The sequence below is a fragment of the Sminthopsis crassicaudata genome, chromosome 2, assembly GCF_048593235.1.
Source record: "Sminthopsis crassicaudata isolate SCR6 chromosome 2, ASM4859323v1, whole genome shotgun sequence".
Classification (NCBI taxonomy): domain Eukaryota; kingdom Metazoa; phylum Chordata; class Mammalia; order Dasyuromorphia; family Dasyuridae; genus Sminthopsis; species Sminthopsis crassicaudata.
Window position 1 is genome coordinate 273445318 of NC_133618.1, and position 20006 is coordinate 273465323.

At 32.8% G+C, this 20006-nt stretch overlaps 1 protein-coding gene across 2 annotated transcripts in view; it reads right to left on the minus strand.

Moving 5' to 3' along the window:
* UBR1 (ubiquitin protein ligase E3 component n-recognin 1) overlaps positions 1 to 20006 on the minus strand; it is a 137360-nt gene that overhangs the window by 29989 nt on the left and 87365 nt on the right. For both annotated transcript variants that reach the window (XM_074289406.1, XM_074289407.1), the window contains exons 33-37: positions 18817 to 18914; positions 15159 to 15252; positions 13252 to 13400; positions 6691 to 6746; positions 4599 to 4695 (exon numbers count right to left, since the gene is read on the minus strand). In XM_074289406.1, the coding sequence (XP_074145507.1) occupies positions 4599 to 4695; positions 6691 to 6746; positions 13252 to 13400; positions 15159 to 15252; positions 18817 to 18914 (494 nt within the window). The remainder of the gene's footprint in view (positions 1 to 4598; positions 4696 to 6690; positions 6747 to 13251; positions 13401 to 15158; positions 15253 to 18816; positions 18915 to 20006) is intronic.

Sequence of the window (20006 nt, forward strand, 5' to 3'; positions counted from 1 at the left end):
ATATATCTCACATATTCCAAGTTACCTATTTTATTTGTTTATCAAGGCAGCAGCTATTTGAAGTCCATCTTTTATAAAACATATCTTTATGTTGTTTCTATGTTGTGCTGGTCAATCTTTCTACACACAGCCACACCAACATAAAAATAATTTTCTATCATCTGAAATACTGTCTTCTACCTATTCATTCAATTATAATGCTGGCTCTTCCTTCATTTTTGTTCTTTCATTATCCTAGGATTAGCTTGATCAACAAAAATTCTTCTGCTTTTATGCTGAGTCTTAACTAGTCTAAATCTCTTATCTGATGGATTCAATTTCAGTAAGTTGGCTTTTCTTCACAATAGTCCACTTCTGCTACATTTAGATCACTGTCAAATCAGTACACAATTAAAAATGTTGATACTCTACTAGTCTATGCACTATCATTTAATTATGTTTTCAAAATAACAATACACTATAGTTTTATTTATTTCTACTCTCCATTTATTATTTTGTACAGTCAATTTTGCCTGATGACTAATTCATAAATTAGCTATACTTTCCCTTAAGACATTACCAAAGAAAAGGCTAATCTAACTGATGAGGTTTAGATTTGGGGAACCCAAATGAAATTAGGGTTTCTGGTTGTCAGGTAGTTAAATAAGGTCTAGTGGAAGGTTTGGAGTTCAGGGAATCAAATGGAGCTCCCCTGCAACTCCTTGGGATTCAGCGCAAGGGTAGGGAGTTTTAGGGACTCCCTTCATTTTGGGGACTCCCTTCTGGTGGCACAAAAGTTCTCTGTAAAGCAATCTACAGACCCGAAAATCTAGATTGATAAAAGAGGTTTATTATGGGGATTGGAAGTAAGGTTAAAGTCTGGTTAGGGAAATAATATGTATGTGTCATTTGATTTTGGTAGGATATACAAAAGATATGACATACTTGTAGGTACCTGCACACTTATGTGTCATAGCCTGTGTAATTGATGTGCATTATATACATACATATATCTATTTGTCCTTTCTCACTGTATCCTACTAAACTCTGACAGTAGATATTGTGAGTATAATGTATGATTTCAGCACCCAGGTCAGGTCCTTGTGTAAGCTTAGACTAGAAAGAAGTGCTGGTGAGTTTAAGATCCTAAAAAAGCATGTTCCAGGTGCCTACGCAATGCATATCACGATATCAGCACTGTATGCCACTAAATTATGACCTTTCTCTTCAGCATCAATGAAAGTTTTGTCTAATCTAGGACTATATTGCCACATCCTCCAATTATGTCATTTCAAACACATATAAACATGAATTTATGTTTACATTTATAAAACAATATTTGTTAAAGTATGCTTATTTTATAGGGGAAGGAATAAAGACCTATGGATTGGAACAAGGGAATCCCATCCTTCCAATATAGATTTGCAACTCTCCTGCATGTCTACAGCATTGGGTCTTATAATGTTATCTGAAGCACAGAAAGGTTAATTAAGTGACTTGCTTTGGGTCACCTTATTAGTATGGTGTTGGTCTTTCTATGTAGCATACCACATTGTTTTTTACAAGTAATTCTCTATAAAAACATACATATATATATACCCACATATATAACAGTGTATATACACATGCATACATCATGCTACATGGACAGCATAGTAGACAGAATATACAATTAGTCTCAAAGGAAGGAGGACTTGGGTTCAAATCCTGCCTTTTGATATATACTGAAGTATGATTTTGATCATATCCCATAATCTTTTCTTGGTCCCACATACCTCTGTAAGACTCAGCATTGTAGAATAGATGCATTTAGAGAGAAAACTCATCACTGGGACCTCTGTGTGGTGATGAAATCATGTCTGATCAAAAAGTAATACACACATACATACATAAGCATGTATGTTTATTTACCAGTCTTTGTTTATATATAGCCAAATACAGCTATGGCTGGATGTGGTATGCAGAATGTATGATTTTCTGAATAAACATTAAAAAAAAAAAAAAAAAAAAACAAGCATTTTTTCCGTGAAAATTCCTTTTTATAAAAATCCATTCTTTTTAAAAAAATGAATGCTGTATAATTATAATGACCAAGTATGGTCCCTCGAAAAGAAATGAGAAGATGCACGCACCTCAATCTATTCTTTCAGACTATTAGTACAAAGAACTATATATGTCAAATATAACTGACATGTCGGCTAGTTTTCTGAACTATTTTTTCTTTTAAAATCTTTGTTCTAAGTGTTTTGGAAGAGGTAGGAAGAGGTAATTATTTGAAAATTAAGTGAATATTTTTAAAAAGGTACTCTGTCCCTCTCCCTCATAAGTGCCTTTCCTTTATCTCCTTACTATAGTTAACTCTGACTAGTCTACTACAATCCTCTATGGATTTAATCTGCCAGTCAATGGCATACCTAGGCTGTATGGCATATTCCTTTTAATGGATTCTTCCAAACTCTTATCCTTGATAATGATAACCCATTTCATATTTGCCATTCCTGATATCTTTTTAACCCCTCATTTTGTTTGCAATCGCTTCTCCTAAATAAATCTACCTTTTGGCAAAGAGAGAAAAAAATGGAAGGAAAAATTTTTACCCTGGTATTTCCCCTAAGTATGGTCAAATTTTTTGCCTTCTTTTCATTAAATTTCTGGAATAAGAAGTCTGTATATATGGCTTCCATTCCCAAGTGGGCTAATGAAATTACGTTTTTCTGTGCCATTAGCTTCTTTAACATCTCAGCAACATTTGATATATGAATCATGACTCCTTCTTGATTCTAAAACCCCTTAGTCACTTTCCCTTGGTCATATTCTATGATCATTCTTCCTTGACTTTACTTCTTCTAAATCCTCCAATGTAGTCACCCTTAGTTTCATGTTCAACTCTTTATACTTTCTCTTGGAGAACTTTTCTACCTTGACTGCTTCAATTGTCAAGTTTATATGGTATCTTTAACTGAGATTGATTTCTCCACCTGTGACCTATCACTTGAACTCTAGTTCCATATCTCTAACTATTCCTAAGGATCTTCTGCTGTCATTTAAAACTCAAAAAGTTGTGAAATTAAGCTTCTCCAAATCATTTTGTACTAGAGGATTTAAACTGTCAATTAGATATCAATTGTATTCCAAGATAATCAGTTCTAAAATTCTCCAATCATTTTGATCACTCTCTTCTAAAAAATTCTGACATTTTCTCCTTCTTAATCTCCTTCCCGCCATTCCAACTACCACAGTTCCCACCACTAGTTAGTTGCCTATAACTTCTGCCTTTACTCCTGCAATGATTGCTTTGCTAGTCTCCTCCCTCAATGCTAAACCATTTCTGATTCAAACACAACATACAGCTTTATTGTACTAACCCACAATTTTTCATGCTTTATTCCCTTCCTTTAGTATTTCCCATGCTAAAATTCCCTTTATTCCCAGTCAATCTTTAATAATTTCCCCCTTCCTAAAGATGAACACATTTCTCATTTTCTCTTTCAAGACCATTCATTATCACTTTTTCACCAAATTTCTTCTCACATGTTTACATAAACCTACCTCTCCAACCAAATTAACTTTACGTGCAAATGTAAATTGTACAATCTTTATAACCATCTTTATGCCTGAAATTCTCTCTCTCTTCCCCCCTCACGTAAGCCAATCTTTCTGCTGGAAAGATTTTTTTTACTTTTTCTGACTTTAGTTGTCCTAACTGACTTTTCTAACTTTTCTGCATTTCTCTTTGATACTTAATATATGCTACTTTGTAATGTAGCTTGTATAATTTCTCATTTTATGTTAAGTGTTCCAAATTAATTGTGGACCCTTTGAAGATAAACAACTGTGGCTTACATTCCTCTATCCTTGGCACTTACCACAATAAGGACAAATAGTAGGTATTTTAAGGAAATTTTGATGATTAAACAAACAAACAAACAAAAAAACAATAATCTGCATCTCTTCTTTATTATAGGGATTGTTTTTCTCCTGTAGCAATTTGGAATCATATGTTTTTGTGATACATTACTGCATTGTCCATATCCTGCCAGTTTGATTCTCAGAAAGTATATATATCTAAATATTGAAAGTAAATTATATATCATTTTTTTGATGATCTCATTTAGTTCTACTGGATTTATCAACTATTTTAGGATCTTAAACAGAATTACACACAATCCAGTTCAAAACATATCCACACTCACACACACTCTTTTTTTTTTTTCTACTTGAAAAGAGACAACAATATCAGTAGCTGTAGTTGTCAGGAGTCCTAAAAGAGTGCAAAAATACAAAAAAACAAAACAAAACAAAATAAAACAACAACGACAAAAAAAAAAAAAACAACCCACCAACAAAAAAACAAGTGGACTAAAAGGTTATTAGCAGACAAAGAGAAGCAGTGTTCTCAAAAATCTCCATTTAAGTGCTTATGGGTACTTGGAGATGTCTAATTCTTCATGAGTTAGGTCTTCATTATAGGCATTTGCTTCTTGACAGGCTCTACAGACACTAATATTGTTAAGTATCTTCTTCAAAAATTGGACTATATTATTTTCCAATGAATCAATTTTTATACCATTTGAAATACATCAGAAAATGTAATGAGACAGTATCAATTCAAAGACTACCTGAGAGAAGACGAACTAGATGCTTCTGTATCAAGCTCTGAGGAGAGGTAATCCTCTGTGCCACAGCGAACTGTACTAATGCTTTCAGGCCACTGTGCTAAATCAGAAGAAAAAAAGGGACAAAAAAGAAAAGCTGTAATTTGTATAAAAATACTCAAAGTAATGATGTTAAACTAATGGGAAATTGGAAACAATACAACAAAGGAATGGCTAAGTCAATTCTGGCAGTAATATGATGGAATACAGGTGACTATTAAAAATAACAAGTAGTCAAATTCAATTATGTATATTAAACTGGCAATATGTATATTAAACAGTTAAGTGATATTTTTAAAAAATCTATAAGAGATATACTCCATTACTAAAGAGATTGAAAAGGAATTCATGGAAATGTAAATACTTAACATTAAAAAGCAGTAACTTTTTTATTGCAAAATGGCTTAAGTTTATAATACATATTTGCGATATATAAATATATATATTGTGTGTGTGTGTGTGTGTGTGTGTGTGTGTGTGTGTGTGTGTGTGTATAGAAAAGGTGACAGACAGAACAGATATTACAGGTACCTCAATCACACACAGATAAAAGGAATCACTAAAAAATACATCCTTCCCTTCTCCCTGCATGTCCCATCACCCTTCCTCCAAGGACCTTGGGCCACTCAGACTTTACTGGGGTAGCCAGGTAGGAAGAATACTTGGATGAACAGGAGTCTTTCAATCATAAACACTGAAGTGAGATAGAGGATTACATCGAGCCTTATCAACTATCCTGCTGCTATGCCTCTAAGGTTCAGACACCATGGGCATTGCCATTTAACATAAGGATGCACCCTAAATACCCCTGGGCCTTTTCATCTGTCCAACCATTGCACTTCTAGGGCTTTCAATCCACTTTTCAGCTAAACTCTATTATATGTGTTGTGTCCCTCAATTAAAAACATGAGCATATGAGCTGCTTAAGAGCTGGGATTGGGGGCAGCTAGGTGGCACAGTTGGTAGAGCACCAGCCCTGAATTCAGGAGGACCTGAGTTCAAATCTGGTCTCAGACACTTAATACTTCCTAGCTGTGTGACCCTGGGCAACTCACTTGACCCCAGCCTCAGAAGAAGAAGAAGAAGAAGAGAAAAAAAAAAAAGCCAGGATTGTCTCCTCTTTTTCTATTTACAAGTACTTATTAATAAATGCCTTTTCATTCATTTATTTACTGAAAAATTTATGAAGATTTTGTTAGCTTAGGGCTTCCTTACAATACTCCATGCAAACAACTATAGCTATTATATAAAATATCTATCTTCTCCAAATATGGATTGAACGTTTAAACCTACACTCATCCCATAATCACATTCATAGTACCACAGTGTTTTGCAGGCTTAAAATGTTAGGCTTTTTTAAAAATAGGGATGACTTTCATATATGCTCAATTTAAAATTATTCCAGTGCTAAAGTGGAATGTTCTGTTAGAAAGAATAATGACTGTTAGGAAAAGCAAGGATCCTCAAGTTCAGGATCATGACATCCAAAAATACTTGCTATGAAGAAGACTACAAAGCTACCTGCCAAGAAGACAGGAGGGAAATGGCACTGGACAAAGGTTTATGTAGAAGCAGAGGAATTCTATTTCCCCCTATGGGAAGATAAATGACTCATTGTTTTGTTTACAGGGAATGAAACTGATTCAAGGTCCCTCTCTTGCCACCCCACAAATCTCAAGAGTCCTGGAAAGCTGGAATTTTAATGGGGAGCATAAAGCCAAGGAGCCAAGAGAGCCAAGGCCAGCTTGCTGAAAACTGATTACTTGGACTAAAATGAACAAATATCACTTGAAATAATATTGCACATTATTTTCTGGAATCTATTCCATGAGTAACTAATTCTAAAGTACAGTTTTAAAAATGTGCTAGAAAGCAAGTATCTATTCTTCAATAAGATTCCAATTAATATTTTTTAGTTTTGTTTTCTTGCATACAATAGGAAATTAATGAGGATTAAAAATAATTACAGAGCTTACCCTGGATTCCTATAAAAACACAACATGAATAATATGCTACTTAGGAGAACAATAACAAATACTATGTAGTTAGTAATTACCTGTCTATTCTGAAGGGCTCCGAATAGTGGTTTGCCTTCATCTTCTAGCAGGTTATCTTAAAAATAAACAAAAAAAGCATTAAAGTTATGGATTCTAAAATTCATTTTTGTGTGTTACTTTTTGTATATGGCCCCCTGACAGTTCTAGTCATACCAGTTTGTTCTTAGTATAATAGTCTGACATGCTTCCCTTCAAAGTTTCAATTCTAAACCACATGCAAATTTTCTCAATTTTCTAAATAAATGAGTATCAAGTGATTAAATAGAGGTAACATAATTTATGCAGTTTAATTTCAAAAAAATGTTTTGTAACATAGCTAAGTGATCAGCCTTGGGAAAGAATAAACATTCCAGATTACTCCATCCTTCATTCCACTCCTCCTCAAAGGTAAAAACAACAATAATAATGATAACAATATGAATAACTAGCATTTATATAGTACTTTATAGTTTGCAAAGTGTTTCACTAATATTCCATTTTATCCTCAAAATAAACCTTTGTAAGTATTATTCCCCCTTAACAGTTAAGGAAACCAAAAAAGACAAAGAGTAACGACTTGTCCAGATTCATATATATAGTAAAGCGCTGAGGGAGGATTTAAATTTAGTTCCTCTTGATTCCAGGTCCAAAAGCCTACCAATTTTGCCCCTTAGATGCGTCTACTATACTAGACTAATAAGCTTAATTTTCCCTTCCCAAATCTGGATTGTAAAAATCTCCACTCAGCCTCTAATTATCATTTTAGTAATATTGTTTTTCACATCTTGAGATACTTATTTGTTGCATTGTATTTCTTACAGAGAAGCTATGATTTAAGATGAAATCTCAGGAACCATATAAATCTTCAGTTTACTCTGGGATATCAATTGAGTGGTAAGCAATGATTAAGTACTTATTCTGTACCAGGTGGGCAGCTAGTGGATAGAGCACTGGACTTGGAATCAGGAGGACTCATCTTCTAGAATTCAAATCCAGCCTCAGGTACTTATTAGCTGCATGATCTTGGTAAGTCACTTAACCCTATCTACCTCAGTTTTCTCATTTATAATATGAGCTAAAGAAGAAAATGGCAAACCACTTCCATATCTTTGCCAAGAAAACCCCCAAATGAAATCGCAAAGAGTTCCATACAATTGAAAAGACTGAAGAACAACAACATGTGCCCAACACTAGACTAAATGCAGAAGTTACAAAAATAGAACTAAAAGTGACCTAGCATCATTCAAGAATCTAGATCATATTCTAATATGGAGACAACATACACACATTTAAGTATATAAAAATATACAGGGCAGTTTGGGAAGAGAGTGTACTAGCAACTAGCAAGACCAAAAGTGACCAAAACAAGAACAATTTTTACTCTAAGATCAATATTACAAAAAAAAGAACAATTATGAAAGACTTAAAAACTCTAGCCAAATGAATGGTCAACCATATTTCTAAAGCACTGGTTTCAAACTTAAATAGAGGTAGATTTATATTAACTTAGAAAACCACAAATCAACATTATATGGCATGGTCTATTCCTTTCTTTTATTAAATGTTTCATAATTACATTTTAATCAGGTTTAATTATAGGTAGGAGTTTTGCACTTGCAGACCTCCCCTGGAATATGAGACTCCTATTCAAGAAGAATATTTGCCTCTTCCAATATGAAACATTCCAGTGGATAAGGGAAAATGGAAGAGAGAAAAAAATAAAGATACCTGATTAATTAGGGGAAAAAACCAAAATAAACAAATCTTAAAAAAAAAAAAAAAAAGTAGTTGGTGCTGGAGTTGCGTTATAAAGAGAATCAGGATTCCAAGAGGTGGGCTAAACAAAGCTAAGGCATGGACCGTGGACTATGTGCAGAACAGAAGAGCAAGTCTATAAGGCTAAACTGCAGAGAGTATGAAAGTATAAATAGAGGAGTAAAATATAAGGAACCTAGAAAGGTAGAATAGGGCCAGCTTATTAAGAGATTTTAAAAGAGGAGTTATTCTTGTTCCTAAAAGCAACAAGGAACGACTGGAATTTAAGGAGCTAAAAGGTTGGCAGGATCAAACTTATATTGGAAAATCTTGGTTGTGTAGAGGATGGACTGCAGTGGGGAGAAGCTTAAGACATAAGAGACCAAATAAGAGGTTATTGAAAAAGTCCAGGTTAGAGTCTAATTAGGCTCTAAACCTGGGTGGGGCTTAAGTGAACGTAAAAAGAGGCATCATTAAGTAATATTTTAGAGATAGAAATAAGGAACAGCAACTGATTCCCCAACTGACAAAACATCAGATTACTTGAATAGACAATTTTCAAATGAAGAAATTAAAGCCATTTCTAGTCATATGAAAAAAAAAAATGCTCTATATCATTATTGATTAGAGAAATGCAAATTAAGACAAGTTTTAGGTACCAATATACACTCTCAGATTGGCTAAGATGACAGCAAAAGATAATGATAAATGTTGGAGGGGATGTGAGGAAAACTGGGAAACTAATATATTGTTGATGGAAATGTGAACTGATTCAATCATTCTGGAAAGTAATTTGAACTATGCCCAAAGAGCTATAAAACTGTACATGCTCTTTGATCCTGCAGAGCTCTACTGGGTGTATATCCCAAAGAGATTTTTTTAAAAAAGGAAAAAAGGACTCATGTGCAAAAATCTTTGTAGCAGCCCTTTTTGTAGTGGCAAGGAACAGAAAATTGAGAAAATTCCCCAACAACTGGGGAATGGCTGAGTAAGTTGTGGTATATGAATATAATAGAACATTATTGCTGCATAAGAAATGATGAACAGACTGATTTCAGAAAAGTCTAGAAAGAGTTACACGAACTGTTGTTAAAAGAAGTGAGTAGAACCAAGAGAACAAGATTATATGATGATCAACTGTGATGGACTTGGCTCTTTTCAACAATGTTTCAAAGCAATCAACAGGTGTTTCAAGGCTATTCCAACAGAATAGGGATAGAAAAAGGCATCCAAATCCAAGAGATAACTATGGAGACAATGTGGATCAAAGCATAGTATTTTCACTTTTGTTGTTGTTTGGGTTTTTTTTTTCTTTCTTTCTCGTTTTTTATTTTTCCCTTTTTGATCTGATTTTCTTGTGCAGGAGAAAGAATATGAAAATATGTTTAGAAGAATTGCATGTTTAAACTATATTGGATTGCTTGCTATCTAAGGGAGGAGGATAAAGAAGGGAGGGAGAAAAATTTGAAACACAAAATTTTGCAAAGATGAATGTTATAAATTATTTTTGCATGTATTTGGAAAAATAAAAGATATGGCAACTAGTTGGCATTGCAGGAGAATAAGAATGAGGAGATGAAGAAGATACCAAAGTTCTAAATGAAAATTACTAGAAGGATATGTTATGCTTTACAGTAATAGTGACATTTGAAAGAGATGTTTCTTAAAGGGGAAAATATGGGTTCTGTGATGTATATGTTAAGTTTGAGATACATTTGGGACAGCCTATGAGTCAATTTAAGAACCTAGGTGTGGGATGGGTGAAAATGATGACAAAGAACTTTTGGGTTAATCTCAATGGAGGGAGAAACAGAAACAATATTGTTGTGATCAGCATTACAGAAGTTATAAGTAGTTTAGAAATACATCACAAACTGGGCACAAACTCATGCTACTGTATCAAAGGCTTCTATGCTGAAGCTTTGTCTCTGCCAAAAATCAGAGTAATTTAAAAATACTATAAGCCTGAATGATAATTTTATCTACCAAAAAGAAAAAGAATTAGTAAGAACTGCTTTTTTGGATATGGTTTAATACATTATGGAGGAATCAGTTGATGAAGGAAAAACAATAGAAATTTTGGGGGCAAGTTCTATCATAGAGAAGTAAAGGAAAGTTGACCTCAGCTTATGTGCAGTCTAAATATTCTGAGAAGGTTCAAGAGTTATCAAAATGTTGGTGCTTATGTAATTAGCAATGATAGTTCTTCAAATCAAAATTTATTTAACACTTACTACATGCAAGATATGCTCAAACAAAGATATGTAGTCGGGGGGGGGGGGAAGAGAAGAATCTAGAAACCTGATAAAAATGAGGTGCTTTATGTATTTTCTATCTTTTAGCTAAATTAAGCCTCTCCTCTATTCCAAGGAAGACAAAGCCTAGTGGGCACAGAAACAGATGGGAGTATCTGAAAAACAAGTGCAACATTTGAGTCAACAACACTGTGCCAATCCCTGGGCGAAGAACTGGGAATATAAAGAAGAGGGAAAACACTCCACTTGGGGGAGGAAGCAGCAAAAATGCCCAACTCAGGAAATGGAAGTCTTGTGCAAGTAGGCCAGGGTCTCCTAAATCAAAGACTACATAGTAGGGGGAAGGGAAGAAAGCCCAAGGGGTAAAATATATAAGAAGCCTAAAAATGTAGGGGAGGAACAGGTTATAAAGAGCTTTGAATACCAAACAGAAGATTTTAAATTTAATTTTGAAGGTAAAGGGAAGCCACTGAAGTTGATTATGTAAGGAGGTGATGGCCAAATCTGTGCTTCAGGAAGATCATTTAAGAGGATAATGGCCTAAAACAGAAAGAGACAAGGCAGGGAAACCACCTGGAGGGTTACTGAACTAGGATCCAGCGGTGAGGTGACAGGACCTACCTGTATCAATGTGGTGGCAAGTAATTAGAGGTCATAAACAAGAAAAGTTCTAAAAACAGAACCAAAAGGCAATAACCTCTACATGAACGAGTAAGGAATAGTGGATGACATCTAGTTTGAGAGTTTGGGTGATGGTGGTATTTTTAATATTAATAGGAAAATTAGGAAGAGAGGAGGGTAAATTTAAGATAGTTACAGGACATCTAATTCAAGATGTCCAAAAGGCAACTGCAGATAATGAACTGGAGGTCTAGAAAGACATTAGGACTATATAAATAGACTTGAGAAACACCTGATTAGAAATAACTAAAATGAGTCAGTTGAAATGAGAAAGGCAGAGCTTACTAGATAAGCATCTCATAAATAAGCGGTTTGATACAATTATTACCCACAAGAGTTAGCCAGGAGAAATACCAAAGGATGAGAAAAATACTGCTGATTGTCCTTCAAAACCATGAAGAGAAAGGAAGGAGAACTTGGTAATGTGCTTCAGAGTTTGCTACATTTGTTTTTCTATAGTACATCATGTGGTAACATTCATGTATGTACAAACTACCAGTTAGTCTCCATCCTAGAGCCAAGAGGAACACATTTTTCTTTTCCATATTATCAGGGAGAGTCAAGTGATGTCAAAAATAAAGGAATGATGATTACACACACAAAAATTGGGATAATGGACAAAATATTAAGAAGTAAGGTGACTGGTAAGTATGAGATTGCAGTTGTTCTACAGCAAGGTTGTGAGGTTTAAAGATGTATCCATGACTATGAGAGCAGAGAAGTAGATTCTAGCTAGCTACTCTAGGGAGAAAAACTGGTTATGAGTCAGATGTGATTCATGGAGAAGAGGAGAACTAGGTAAGAATTCAAGGACATAAATCACAAACATCAACAGATTCACAGGATATTAGGCTCAATCTCTCATTTTAAACTTAACTTTACAGATTAGGAAATGAACAAGGATTCCAATACAGGTCAGGTTTTTGTCAGTCTGCTAGTTTCTTTATTCACATGCAAATCTGACTTCAAAGTCCCATCCAATTAAAAATTTACATCCTCTATGAACTTACACATAAAGAAACTGGAGCCCAGAGATGTTATGTGTTTTACCTAAATGAGTCAGGATTCAAATCTAGATTCTGATTCTAGTACTAGAGCTTTTTTCCCCAACCATGATAATTCAAGAAGACCCAGATTCAAATCCTAACTCAAACACTTGGTAGTTCTACGAAAACAAGAAAATCATTAAATCTCTGATCCTCAGTTTCTCATCTTTAAAATGAGTATATTATTTACCTCACAGTGTTATTTGAGAATTAGATGATATAATACATGTAAGCTGTTTTTAAATTTTAAAACACTTATAAATGCCAACTATTGGATGAGTGAAATATAAAAATCTCAGAACTGGAAAGAACCTCAAAAAAGTATATCCTAGAAGTGATCATTCAATTTGACTGAAGAATTACTTATTTTACAATCAGTAAAGGGAACCTTTCATAATTCAGAACTGAAACTTTTACCAATTGGTATTTGAATAATGATATACAACAAAATCAAGCTTTCTCCTTTCAAATCCATTCACACAAAAAAATTTACCCAGTTTCTCAAATTTAGATAATGATAAATAATGCTGCATAGTCAAGTCATAAGTTTGATTCTTGTCTCTGATGCTTATAGCTGTTAACATAGACAATTCGAAGAGCCTATTTCTTTATTTGTAAAATAGGCATAATATTTATGCTACCTACCTTACAGGATTATAAGGAAAGCACTTTGCAAAGCTTCAAGTGTCATGCAAATGTGAGTTATTCATCACTATATCCTAACCTAATCCTTAGATATATCTAAAGATCTTTTCAGGGGAAAAAAAATATAAAAAATACTTGGTAGTTTTTTGAAAAGAAGCTGTTCAAATTAACCCTCAAGCAATTCTCTTATATACATTACCAATAGACTGGATGGTGAAAGCACAAGTGCCCCAGGTCATTGCAGGAATCCGAGGATCAGTTTCATCAGGAGGCACCTTCAGCACAACTCTATATATTGTTGTGGCAAAGAGAATCAACATCTCTTTTATGCTACTAGAGAATTTGACTCTGAAAAGAAAAAAAAAAAAGTTAAGATAGGGAATCAGTGAAAGTATTGCCTATTGACGGGACTCAAGAGGCTCTAAAATAGAAAGAAATTAACTTTTAGAATACAAACCTATTATTCTTTATGAAATTACAAATGCAGGCTCTTTTAAAAATAAATATGGAAAAGACAGAGATATTTGTTCTAAAACGTAAGAGTGTATGTAATATGCCTCTAAGGGGAAAAAAAATTGTTGAAGAGAATATTATTTCAGCATTTCTTAATACCAGCATAAGCAGTTTATCATATTCAATAGCAAGTCAACCCTGTGCAGAGACCTAATTGCAAAGTGACTGTCAGACTGGAAGGAAAAGGAGAAATGTGGTTATCTGCTCAAATCTAGGTTTGGAGAGGAAAACAGTAAGTATTAGATGCTGGAATGTTTACACATTCTATACTAATATTAAATTAGCAGTTTCTGGTCCTCTGGACTTTCATTGATAATGAACATTTGGAAAAGAATAGGATAAACAACATCAGAAAGAATACCATCTGAAACGTGGCTGTTTTCAACAATGAGGTGATTCAAGGCAATTTCAATAAACTTGTGATGGAAAAAGTCATGCACATCCAGAGTAAGGAATATGGAGACGGAATGTGGATCACAGCATAGTATTTTCATCTTTTTTAGTTGTTATTTGTTTGCTTGTTTTATTTTTTTCTTTTTCATTTTTTTCCCCTTTTGATCTGATTTTTCTTGTACAACATAATAAATATGAAAATGTTTACAACAACGGTACATGTTTAACTTATATTGGATTACTTACTATCTGGGGAAAAGGAAGGGCAGAGAGAGGGAGAGAAATTTGCAACATAAGGTTTTGCAAGGGTGAATATTAAAAAATATCTTTGTAAGTATTTTGAAAAATAAAAATCTATTATTTAAAAAGAAAAAAGAAAGAATTCCATCTGGTAAAGCACACCCTAGAAACTAGTCATATGAGACCAATTTTTAATTGCATCTAATATATAATAGTTTTTATTTTCATTTTATCCTCACATCTGAAATACACAGGGCAGGTTTAAATATCCCCATTTTGCAGACAAATTCACAAAGGCAAAGAGATTTTTCTGAGGTGATAGTGAATCAGCAGGAGATCTATAATTTGAATTCACAAGCTTCTTATGGTTCCTGGTACAGTTATCATTATTATTTTTTTAATGCCTAAGGAGAACATGAGGAAACAGAAATCTGGAGCCAGAAACTTCTTAAGATTATCCAATTAACTCCTCAATTTACAGATAAAGACATTAAGAAGCTTGTCATAAAAGTAAGTTATAGCATCAGAACTTGAAGAGGCTTCTCTGATTCCAAATTCAAATACAAATTTCAATGAACCACATTGTTTCTCATTTGATCCTATCCATGTAAACAGAAAGAAATGAAACTAGATGTTTTTGGAGAAAGCATGTAATAATTTACAAGAAGATTGGACTCAAATGTGACACTTATTTTCTGTGACTGTACACAAGACATGTAAAATCTGAATCCCAGGTTCCTTCTTTGTAAAATGAGGCTAATAATAGATAGTACTACCTTTTAAGTATTATATTGATATCAGTTGCTATTATTGATATTATTATTATTTTTTTAATTCCATAGGGGAGGTAGTTTCTAAAAAACAGGATAAAGAGATTTATATAGCACTTCCTAAAAGGCAAATATTAGCTTTCAATTTTGCTCATACTGAAAAACATATGATAAATATTGAAATACTTACGAAGGCTGAATTCCAAAATTCAATATAGAATGGAACTCCAACGTAGTATCACCCATTCCTTGATTGGCCAAGACCGAAACTTTTGGCTTCTCTCCTTAAAATGGGGAAAGAGGAAAAAACAAATCACAAATTAATTTCCTTAGGCTGACAAAGACTTAAGGGGATACTGTAATACATTTTATAATCATCTTCCCATTTTATCCCAAATGCCAACCTATCATTTTCTGAAAAGTTTTAATGTTGCTTAAAAAAATACTAAGATTATAAAGTATTAAAAAATTTAAAAGAAAATTAGGAAATAATTAGGTATTTCTAAAGTCTCTCACACACAGTACATGCCAAATCATCAAAGAATTTAAGAGGGATCTAGTCTATCGAATTTTAAGAGCCAATCAGAATATAGAAAGCCAATTTATTCCCTAGATATTTATTGATCTTTCCCTACCTAAAGTCACTGATCGTTTATCACATGTGAATTTTCTTTACTGAAACATTAAAGAATAAGTGAAACTTTACTTTTTTGTTTGAACCTGTAATTTTATCAACATACAGAACTCCTAGTGAGAAAACTCCTCTCTCTATTAATGCAAGTTGGCATACTCTTAGCTTCCAGAAGCATTAAGAGGGTTAAGAGGAGAGTCATGATCATACAACTAAAATGTTAGAGATCGGGTTTGAACCTAGATCTTCAGGACTCTGAAGAAGCTCTTTCTACTCATTACATAAAACAACTTCTCAAATGAAATCATAGTATAGGAATAAAGAAAAAATAATGATTAAAGCATAGAATACTATTCCTATTACAGTAAAGCAAGCATAAGCTATTTCCTCAAAATAGATTGGGAGATTCTTACCATGTCAGTCACAACATGAACACAAACATTACTATTACACTAGATAAACAAAAGTCAGTTTGGGTGTTAACTAATCAGAAGATAATTGGTCCAGTACACAGGCTGATTTTTATCTACTCAAATTTGCTTACTCAAATTCTTATTTACTCAAAAATATGCTTATTAAAATTGTTTAATATTTGTTAACTCCAATTTTAAGTGTCAACTTTCTTTTACATCTTTAGTTTCATGCTAGCAAAATAATAACAATATTAAGCGTAAATGGTGGTAATGTTTCCAAAAGAGTGTTGAAATCTAAATACAATAGTTAACAAAAGAGTAGTAAAGAGGAATATCTGGCAAAAGACCACTTATATCAATTAGGAATGTCTAAAAAACAAGGAAAAGAACCTATGTTATCATTAAGCAATCAAACTTCTATTGAGCTTCCAATGTACCAATACCTAAAATGACAATAGCTGAAAATCTATTTAGGAAATACACACACAAAAAACTTTTTTTTAATCAAATATCAATGACAGAAAGTTCCTTCGTCCCCACAAGACATCACGTTTTTTGAGTATTGATCTTTAGGTGATTCTAAATTTTAGAATAATACTGTTATTTTTAAAAATGGACTTGTATTTTAAGAAGCTTGAGAGTAAATTAAAAGAACTTCATAATTTCTGAAAGGCAACTGAGCATGTTTGGTTCAGCTCACTGTCCATTTACAGATATTGTATCAGATACAGACACTGGTGAATGAGCTCTATATGCTGTTTATGTAACTACATGTTACCATCTGGATAAGAGGAAGTCTTTATCCATTTGATTTTCTCTATATGGATAGTTTAAATAACTTCACAACAGCATATAAACAACTGGGGCCCAATATTATGGAATTTTTTGTTTGGATCAATGTCAGTTTTTAGCCTCGAAGAGCTTATTAGATTTATAGCTCCAAAGACAATATTTCTGTCAACAGCAATTGTTCTCTTAAAGGTAAACCAACTATTTCCTTTTTTGCTAAATCCTATTGGACTTAACTTTTTCTCTGTCTTCATTCATTTTCTTTTTTAAAATCAGAGTCAATAGAATTTGACTACTTTTTAAAAACTCTTCTTAACAAAGAAGTTCAAGTTCTCCTAGATGCTATTCTTTCCATAATCTATGCCTTTATCTCATTGCTTCTAGTTCCTCTGCATCTTCTTATTTTCTAAATGTGGGTGTTCACTAGAACTCAGAGCTCTGGAGCTTTTGGTCATTTATTCTTTATATATAATTTCTTTTTTCAAAGAGTATTTGGATGGCTTGCAAATCTTTATATCTACTCCTGACTTTTTATTAGTGTGGGAGGTCTACATTTCCAAATACATATATCTCAGTCAAACTTAACACAGCCAAAATTGAATTCAACTTTTTCTGCTTCAAAATGGTTCCCCCTAGCAACTTGACCATTTGATCATCATGAATTCTCAAGGTTTTAGTATTATTTTGGGTTCATTCCTCTATCTGTGATCAATGCTTCTTAATGAAAAATCTCTCTTTGATTTAATTTAGTTATACTAATTGATCAATATGTAACTGCAGAATACACACACTGTGCCCAATATTTTTACTTACTCCCCTTGTCCTGGACTGTAAAACTTCATGCTCAGATTACACTAGGAATCAAGTAAGTATTTTCACCTCTAGTTTGTCTCAATCCATCCCCCGAAACCATCAAATTAAGCTTTAAAATATCACAACCATCCTTCCAGTCCATTTCTTATAAAAATTTAATGACTTCCCACTGACTAGAGAATCAAGTCCAAACTCTCCATTCTGGCATTCATGGTCCACACTATTACCTATCCAAATCCTTCCAATTTCTGAAAGTCCAAATGAAATCTTAAGTTTTCCCTAACTGCCAAAACTAATCAAGATCTTTTTCTGAAATACATAAGATTCATCTAATTTTGCATTTATTTTTTTTCACATATGTGTATATGTATGTATACATGCATAATATTGTTATTTTAATGAGTGACATATAAATCAAATATTTTCAAAAGAATTATGTCATGGAATTTTTTTTTCTATTTCCTTAACAGCAGAATTGAACACAATGAAGATTATCAATAAACACCTGCTGAATTGAACATAAAGATGAAAAATATACCTATCAAGTTTATAGTTTCTCTAGCTTTTAGAAAACACCACACCTTTAATATTCTTTAAAGGCAAATTTTTTGGGGGAAATTAACTGTATAAATTTTATTTAGAATTTAATTATATCTAGGGAAAATGCCACTACATTTAAAATTCATGGAGACGGAAACAGGGAGAACTAAGGAATTAAATTCCAGGAGTCTAAGAAGTCTAAGAATAGAGCTGAGAGAAGGTTATGATTCAAAGTTGTGACTAAAATATTACCTGATTCCACTAATCAATCTTTCTTTTCCTCTTTAGATTAGAAAAGACGAATATGCTTTCCTTCCTTTTATAGAATTACCTAAGTTGTCTCTTTAATTTTTTAAAAAATGCATTTCATATATTGGTTTCTGAAAACTAAACAATACAAGCAGTACAAAACAAAACGGTTTTTCATTGTAAAAAAAGATTAAAGTTGGTCTTGTAAGTGAGTTAATCTATTAAATTTAAATTAAACCTGCTTTAATTCACATTGCTTTGTATTTTGCAAAATCTAACATTTGCACTTGTACATCATATCTGAAAAAGTAGCTACAGAATTCATCCATTTTGCCTGACAATAATTTTCATAACTAAGGTTTTAAGAATTATGTTCTCATGCAATTTATTTGAAAATAAGACATAAATCAAACCTTTAGCATTTTTCACAGTGTAACCTGATATTTGGGCCATGACAGTTTCTATCCACCGTGACAAGGATAAAAGTTGAGCAACAGCTTCTGCATTCTCACTGAAAAAATAAAATGAAAAAAGTTATTACAAATATAGGGTTATCATTCATAATTATGCTCCAAATTTAGAATCTTCTCTTAAAGGAATATAAAAGATAAAGTTTCCCTAAGCACTATATGACCTATAAAGATGGTCTTTTTTTTTGAACTATGTATATGGAACATGGAAAAAAGTATCTTAAGTATCAGACCATGGCATGACAAATTTAGTTAAAGAGAAATCAATTCTCAATAATAAATAAAAAGATTAAGAAAAATCATGGATAATTGCTTTCTAAAAAAAAAAATGGATGAAAAACTAAAATTTTTTTCTAGATAAGAATATACTAAAATGAAAGGGGAAGCAAAACACATTGTCAGACCAAGATCTAACCTGAAAGTTTCTCTGTTGTCAGAAAACTAAATATAAACCAGCAAGTTATAACCATCTTTTTCTCTTACAATATATTATATTTTTTGAGGTTTCATATAAACACACACAAAAAAAGTGGATTAAATCTGATTCTGCTTTTACCATACCCCTATGCCCTGAATTCATGTATTTCCTAAATTATATGTTCCAATCTTATTTACATGAAGGGTTGCTGCTTGACTTTCTTTCATTTTATGGTACATGTTAACAATATACAGTTTATGTTTGCATTTTTGTTTTTTTCCCCAGGTTATTTTTACCTTCTGAATCCAATTCTTCCTGTGCGACAAAAAAAAATTTGGTCCTGTACACATGTATTGTATCTAGGATATACTATAACATATTTAACATGTATGAGAATGACTGCCATCTAGGGAGAGGGTGGAGGGAAGGAGAGGAAAATTTGGAACAGAAGGGAGTGCAAGGGATAATGTTGTAAAAAATTACCCATGCATATGTCAAAAAAATGTTATAATTATAAAATTAATTTTTAAAAAAATACACAGTTTAGTAAAGAAAATAAATTCTACCTGCTCTGGTAGAATTTATGACCAATATTACTAACTCAATTAGTTTTTAAGAATTGGAAGATTAGAACAAATACTATGTCTTATAGAATAAATTAAAGTATATAATTATTGACTTTAGAAGTTGAAAAACGTCTTAATAAATTTGTCTT